General features: G+C 44.3%; 1 protein-coding gene across 1 annotated transcript; it reads right to left on the bottom strand.

Moving 5' to 3' along the window:
* Positions 1-285: 285 nt before the first annotated feature.
* On the bottom strand, positions 286-2244 carry LOC131242714 (22.7 kDa class IV heat shock protein-like). Its single transcript, XM_058241540.1, has 2 exons — positions 1896-2244; positions 286-745 (listed from the first exon to the last, which is right to left on the bottom strand). Exons 1-2 carry the CDS (start codon positions 2125-2127, stop codon positions 432-434), a joined length of 546 nt encoding a protein of 181 aa, XP_058097523.1. The 5' UTR covers positions 2128-2244; the 3' UTR covers positions 286-431.
* Positions 2245-8311: the final 6067 nt, after the last annotated feature.

Below are 8311 nucleotides of genomic sequence, written 5' to 3'. Positions count from 1 at the left end.
TCTGTCGGGCCGAATCCATATACAAATCGTACTCCCCCCATTAGTAATCGAGTCGGATCCGGGTGTGTCGGGTCCTCAGCACCAATAACCCGACATTCCAGTTGGGTCCCAAGTTAAGGTCCCAGGAATCTACCGATTGAAACCATCCATCGCATCCACATTTGACGGTTACGATCTTCTAATCATAAGATATCCAATTGCTTCATCTCCAATCGATGGCCCACCTGCAGGCTTTAAATTGTAAATTCAAGGTCAATGGCCCACTTTACGGATGAAATAAAAACATTCTTACACAAACACACCTCTAAAAATTCTTATTACCAAGATTCAGCCTCCTTACAAAACCAAGAAATGAAAGATTATCAGCTTATTACACTGTAGCATACACCAAGCGCAGATGGGATATTAGTTACTACAGAACACGAATGAAATTACGCATCTACCCTTGATGCCTTGAGATCCTGACCCTTGGATTCCTCCATGATGTTTACCACCTTCGGCTGCCTTTTCTTCTCATCGGCCAGCTTTGGGACGGTTATCCTTAGCACACCATCCTCAAGGTGGGCCTTGATCGAGTCCAAGTCAGCATTGCCTGGGAGCCTGAACTGCCTCCAGAACCTTCCAGAAGTTCGCTCTGCCCTGTGCCATTTCTCTCCTTCTACTTCCTCTTCGTTCTTCCTTTCCCCACTTATCCTCAGCACTCTATTCTCCTCTACCTCTATTTTTACGTCTTCCTTTTTTAACCCTGCCAATTTCAGAAAATTACCAAAACACCTCATCAGCTGTCAGCTCCAAAGGCAAGGCTATCCGTAGATGCGCCGCACACGCCCAGGATCATGCACGTGTGAGATCTGGCGGTTGGTTAGGCGGGAAAATCGGATCATGGCTGTTAAAGGATCGGATACGGCGCGGCCCTCTGGATAAAACTGGGTTCGGGCAGTTAACGGATCTAAGGACCTTGGTATCGGGTCGTTTTTGGGCCAGGTCCGCATAACGGATGGATTAGATTGCATACGTGTGCCACCCTGACACATGCATGGAGCGCAAACGGTTTCTCTAAGATGCATGTAGCGGATCAAACCTTATACTGTGACTGTCAACTGTATCTCAACCGACAGCTAATCCGACCCGTTTTAACGGAGTGCACGCATGCGGTTGAACCCGACATTAATTAATCGGGTCCCGGTATCCGTTGACAGCCGTAAGTGATCCGCACGTACAACTTTAACTCATTTGGTCATCCTTCTTCATCCAACGGCCACAGTTCTGTTACACGTGGCCCACCTGATCCGTAGGGAACGAATAGATCCGCTCCACCCATCAGATGAGCGGTTCACATCGCCGCCACTAGCCAGGTGGCTAGGGGTCGGTGCTCTGTGGGCCCCACCAGGCTGTATATCTTTTATCCATGCCGTTCATCCATTTTTAAATATCATTTTAAGGCTTGATCCCTAAAATGAGAGGGATTTAAATCTCAGGTGGACCACACCATAGGAAAACAACAGTGATTGGATATCCACCATTAAAATCCTCCAAAGGCCCACTGTACTGTTTATTTGACATCCAATCTGTTGATTAGGTCATACAGTCCTAGATGAAGGGAAAAAAACAAAGATCATCTTCATCCAAAACTTTTATGGCCCCCAAAAACTTTTTAATGGTCGAAGATTAATAAACACTGTTTCCTGTAATGTGGTCTACCTGAGATTGGGATATAATTCATTTTTCGGCTCATACCATAAACTTATCTATAAAAATAGATGGACGGCATGGATGAAAAGCATACATCACGGTGGAGCCCACAGAGCACCGACCATGGCTAGTGGCAGGGGGCGTTTCCAAAAAAAACATACCAACAATATTACCAAAGCAAGCGTCGGAGGACAGTAACAAACCTGGTACGTCGAGAGAAATCACGTGAGCTTGAGAAGTCTCCTTCCAGTCGGCACGTGCGAGAGCCAAGGTCTCGATCCCCTTGGGAATAGTGAGAGGCATCTGCTCTAAGATCCTGAAAGGATCTTCGTTTGGTAACATCATGTCCCACACGCTCCTTGCGTAAGGCATCAGGCCCTTTGCTGGCAGGGCCATCCCTAAGATCACTAACCCCAAAAGCAGAGAAGCCCTCATTTTCTTCTTCTTAGCTTATTACGACGGTTGAGATTTTTCAAGTGGTGGATGCTTGCGAACCAATGGACTAGATTCCTTCCTTTTGTTCTCCTCTGTTTCGATGGATGATGTAGGTAGGTGTTGAAGCGTTGGGATTTTATAACAGGAGAGGGGCTTTCTAGAGAGAGACTTCTACGAGCTTCTACAAATCTTGTAACCGAAGTCATTTGGGAATGACGTGGCCCGCATGTTCTGGACCGTTCGAGGTAGGGGGGAAACGAATTCCGTCAGTCGGGCTAATAGCGAGTTCGGTCAGGCCGTGACCTTGGGGCCTACGTTGACATATCATTTGTATATCCACACCGTCCATCCGTTTTGTCAGATAATTTTAGGGAGTATGCCCAAAATTGAAGAAGATCCAAATCTCATCTGGACCACACTTCGGGAAACATTGATTTTTAAACGCCTACCATTAAAACCTTCTTAGAGCCCAACTTAATGTTTATTTTCCATCCAACCTGTTGAGAAGGTCACATAGACCTGGATGAAGGTAAAAACACAAATATCAGCTTGATCCACAACTCTTGTGGCCCACAAGAACTTTTTAACAGTTAATCACTACTGTCTCTATCTCCTCTATTTTTTGGAACATGCACTAAAATGAGATTAAAAAAATGGATGGACGGTGTGGATACAAGAAAGATACATCAAGGTGGGCCTACAGTCACGGCTTGACTGAACTCGGTCTTACACCGACCTAACCAAACCCATTCCCGAGGGGATGGGAGTGACGTGTATATTTGTTTCTAGACCGTTCATCGGCTTTATGCTGATGTGTACCTTTAAACGTAGACCGTCCTTCTTACGATCTTGTGCCGTTAGATGTAACATTTGATCCGGACCGTCGATCTCAAAGGCATGACATGGTGAACCAGTTCTCTTTTCTTAGGAAGGGATCATATGATCCTCAGCCCGAGGCTCCTTATGTATTGCGGTTTCTAGTTGTTAGGTTTGGGACAATCGTCCAGTGATCATCTCCATTGATTTGCTGGACTGCACAGCCTCTGAAGTGGGCCCCCAAAACTAGAGTGATCGGATAAACCGTCAAGTGGCTATTACCCAAGTAAAAGATCTGGTACACCCTGAAGGTTGGCCATGGTGTTAAAAATAGTTGGACGGGTGAGAGAACTCCAGCCAATTTGTTTTCAACCGCAGATTTATTTTAGAGACTGGCCACTTTATTATTGCACCAACCGATTCTTGGGCCAGAGGGAAACGGATTGGCTACTCCCCCTGCCACCAGCCCCGTGGCTCGTGGTCAGTGCTCTGTCGGCCCCACCATGATATATGTGTTTCATCCATTCCATTCATCCATTTTTTAAGATCATTTTAGGTCTTTATCCCCAAAATGAGAGGGATATAATCTCAGGTTGATCACACCACAGGAAAACAATAGTGATTGGATATCCATCATTAAAATCCTCCTAAGGCCCACTGTAATGTTTATTTGACATCCAATCTGTTGATTGGGTCATACAGGCCCAGATGAAGGGAAAAAACAAAGATCAGCTTGATTCAAAACTTTTATGGCCCCCAAAATGTTTTTAATGGTCGAAGCTCATTGAACACTTTTTCCTTTAATGTGGTCCAGTTGATATTGGGATATACCTGATTTTTGCTCTCTTGAGATAAAATGATATGGAAAAATAGATGGATGGAATTGATGAAACACATACATCATGGTGGGGCTCACAGAGCACCGACCACCAGCCATTGGCGGGTGGCAAGGGGAGTAGCCAATCCGTTCCTGGGCCAGAGCTTCTGCATAATGGTGCCTTTTGATGAGTGGATTAGATCTCATACACAAGCGGCGCTTGTTGAATGTTCTCAAGTTGATTTCGGATTTTCTTACATCACATGAGACCTCGCCTATTTATTGTGATCTCAGGAGCTTTTCCTCACTTTCTCCTTTTTTATAATGTGGCGAAGATCTGACTTAGTGAGCTCGATCATTTCCATGGTTTGCATGGGGATATACCTGCTTCATATTGGCCAATCCTTTGACACGTAGAAGTCATGAGGTGGGAGCGGAGGTTGAGATTGCTCGGTTGCCACCCCTCAACTCCAAGCCTTGGTTTTCAGGAAGGGGGTGTTGCCTTTCTAATATTCGCGTAATGCGATCAACGTTACCAGTTAAAGCCTCAACTTAGTTCTCTAGAAAGACGAGCCGACTTCCCTTATTCCAAGACCTTTGTGCAATCACCGGGAAAGGGAGATCAGGCTGAGGACTTGACCAGGGAGCCCGAGGTTTTTTAGGTTTTTCTTCTGGTGTTGGTTTGGTGATTTCAACAGAGTCATTCTCTTTCCTTTAGCTATTAAAGGGAGAAGTAGAAAGATGATAGGGTGGACTTCTTAATGGCTTTGCTGTCGTTCCCACATATAGCGCCAAACTATAATCGTGAAATATGGTCGATCATGTCCCACCATGTATGAGTCGCCGGTAGGGGTGTACATGAACCACGATAGCTTGGTTAGCTCGCTCGACTCGATTCGAAAAAGCTTGATTCGAATCGGTTCAAAGCTGACTTTGAGCCGAGTCAAGCTGATTTTTTGAGCTCGAAAATGAGTTCGAGCTAAGTTCGACTCGGATCGAACCCAACTGGAATCGAACTTGGATCGAACTAATTCAGTTACTTTGATATTGATGTTGCTCACCAAGTGTTTGATGAAATTACTCAACGAAGTGTGGTCAGTGGCAAGGAAGGTGTGTATATGAAACAAATACTCTTTTTTTCTTGATTTTTATGTTGCTTAGAAGATGTTTGATTTTATGTTGCTTAGAAGGTATTTGATAAAATACCTGTAAAAAAACTGTTGCTGTTTTACAAACATTGGGATTTTGAAGGTGCAGTCTGTGTTTGTGAAAATGCTACTATAACACCCCGAATTTTTGCTATTTTGGATTGCAAAAAAAAAATTCTTAATTTTTTTTTAATATTTAACTAGCCACGTCATCACCTACTGACCCTTGATGCTCGAGGTGAGCTTATACGCAGCTGGTACTGATAAAGAATCGTGTACGTGAGATTGATCAATCGTAGAAAACTAATGAATCCAACCGATCACTTAAACATTGAATTTAGCCCTATGATTTGTTTACATAGGGCCCAAATCTAACGGACCTATCGCTGACTAATCAAGATAATTGTAACTAAATTAAAGATTTACCCAAAGCCGAGTCAGCCATGGCCCGGACTTTAATTAATAAACCAAATCAACCAAGTTACTCTTTTAGCATAAAACCGATGGTTTATAGTGATCAGAACTGAATCACCATTTTTGCTAATTTGAACAGGCCATGTTGTGAACTTATTTAATCCATACCTTAATAATTACGCTCAAGAAATATCCCTACCCAATTTACTCCATAAATGTCCCGATTACATGAACAAGCTTTATGCCACTCGTTAGTGGCCCACTAGTTCCGAAAATTTAGAGTAATGTCTATCTCACTGGGCTTGTGGTCCATAGCGGGAAATGGACTTAAACAATGCCTGGGAACGGACGATCTGCGTTGTCCAACGACGCTTGTAAAATGCAACTCTCCCAAGTATTGGCCAAAAATCTGAATTTTAAAATAAATGGCCCCGCCACTTAGGACATTTCAGCCATCGAATTTCACCCAAATATATTCCAACACTCGTCCGCCAAATCTGACCCCGATCGAAAAACGGTAACCATTGATCACAAATCGGACCCTTGCGATAAAACCCCACGTTCGTTTGCCGTCAAACTTTGCAAAGCCCCTTATCGGGCCATGGGGCACCTATCCCATAATTCAGATGGGCCAGGGGGCCACCAGGGCAGCCCCGAAACCCGTAAGTGTGCCCCAAGGGGGTCACTTGAGGAAGTAATTGGCACCCAGGGCCAATTGGGCAAAAGTCCAGCCTATATAAAGCCTTCAAACCCCTCTCTCCCTCATTCCCACAACAATTTCCAGCAAAGGGAGAGAGACAGGGGAGAGAGAAGAAAGAGGGTGAGACAGAAGGGAGAGGGAGAGTGCTTGGGAGCTAGGAAATTCAAATTCCCGCACCCATACCACCGACGCACGTCGGAAACCTCTGCCCTATCGCCGTAGAGACAAGGTGTGGCTAATCTAAGGTAACAATTACGACCTCTCTTCCATTTCTCTTAAGTTAGGGTTACATGCATGAGTCTTGACATGCGTTTCCTTGGCGCAGGGCCTAGACACATCGAATTTGCGAACACGGTGCCGTTAAAGCAATCGCAAGGACTTCCGGTCGACAATAGGTACGGACCATTACCTCTAGGTGACCTGTTATGATGCCTAGAGTGAACTCTAGTAATTATTTGTGGGAATTTGCTTTGCATGTTGCTGATTTTATAATGTCGTGGCTGAATTTGAATTTATGCATGAAATTTCTCTAATCGGGGCGGGAAATTTGGGGCTTAACACCCTTGATGCATGTATTGATTGAATTGCTTGTCAAATTGTGAAGTCGCATGTGTATTTTTTCCTATCTTACTAAATTCATAAGTCAAATTCTGTTGTATGTGATTGTTATGTGTAGTTGATTTTATTGTTGAAGTATTGAAATATATGGAACCCTTAGTTAGGAATGTCCTTGATTTTACTAAATTAGTGTCATGGATTTGTACACATGTTCCCCCCATAGGTTTGGAGTGTGTGCGTTCGCCACCCGCACCCCACCACGTAGGATGGTTCTCCTTAAAGTTAGTTGCGATACTTATTACCCTACCCGTCGATACTTGAAACTCAGTCCCCTGCACTAGCACCAGTATGAATCCCTTGAATTATGCGCAATGCTGGCTTGTGCCCGATTTGAATGCGGATTACAACTATACTTGCCTGATTTACCTTATAACTACAAGTAAATCGACCTCTACTCGTTATTAATGTATTTATGTACGGTGCCCTCTTGGGATTGACCAACCAATCAAAATCTCTTAGGCGACCTTTTTGTTGGGTCAGCCCACGGGCAAGTTTGGCCTAACTAGCCAAATTGCGAGTTGTCGGCTGTAGTTGGACTATGCGAGACGTTGCTCTCAGGTCGTATAGTCGTGGTTCATCTCGTGGGGACAAATTGGTTACTGGTTGGTCATCCTTGTGATTGACCATGTTTGTACACGCCTACTGGAACCCGAGGTACCCTGCACCATTTGCGCCCACTGATAATCAGAAATTGCAGCCCACAAGACTCATGAGCCGGGGATGGTGGAATGAGACACTATGCCCGAGTTGTCGGCCTACGTTAGGGTTACGAGCCTCCCTAAGTGACCAGTGAGCAACTAAACTCGTAAGCCGGGGATGGTGGAATGGAATACTATACCCGAGCTATCGACCTATGCTGGGGTGACGAGCCTCCCTGTAGTGACTGCGAGGAAGACTTTGAATGTCTTAAAAGTTTTCATATGATTTAAATCATGGGAATGACGAACCTACACAGGCCAAGGATCGCGAGAACCATATGGCCACGGCCGTTGGAGCCGGGCGATCGGATTAGGGCATTGATCTGTCAAGGTATCTCTGTTTTTTCAAATTATTGAATGAATGAACATAATTAATCAAATTGGTTCACATTTTACATTACATTGCATTATTTAATTTTAGTGATTCGACAGTCGAGGTCGCATTGAGAGAGTGTTGGTCATTCGCGATCGTTAGATGTTGTTGCTCGAGGGAGTGTTGTGGAGAGGGCATGCATCATATCATTGAACCATGTATTTACATTAACAAGAGTATTTAACATTCTTTACATGTATGTCTTTCACTAAGTTTATTCCTGCGTATGATAACATGTGTAACTTATTGTTAATGATACCACTGAGTTAGCTACTCACTCTCACTCTGAGATGGTGTTTTAAAACACTAACCAGAACCTGTCATAGATGCAGGGATTATGGAGACGGATGTGCTTGAGGGTACAAGCGTAGATGATGAGGATGAGCTGCCATACTACCAGACCTTCGGCGGCTCCTTTTAGATTATGTACAGGTGATTGTAGGGTACGGGTCAGGGCTCTAGTTGTTTTGGGATAGTTATACGGGTGGGACTAGTTCCTTATCCTGGATTTACTTGGGATTGTATTTTGGATATTCTATACATTTAGCGGCACTTATTACTATTTATGATTCACTTGTGCTTCATGGTTTGCTAAACTCC

The sequence above is a fragment of the Magnolia sinica genome, chromosome 4 (assembly GCF_029962835.1).
Source record: "Magnolia sinica isolate HGM2019 chromosome 4, MsV1, whole genome shotgun sequence".
NCBI classification, from domain to species: domain Eukaryota; kingdom Viridiplantae; phylum Streptophyta; class Magnoliopsida; order Magnoliales; family Magnoliaceae; genus Magnolia; species Magnolia sinica.
The sequence above is the reverse complement of the archived record's forward strand: the minus strand, read 5'-3'. Positions and strand labels throughout refer to the sequence as shown.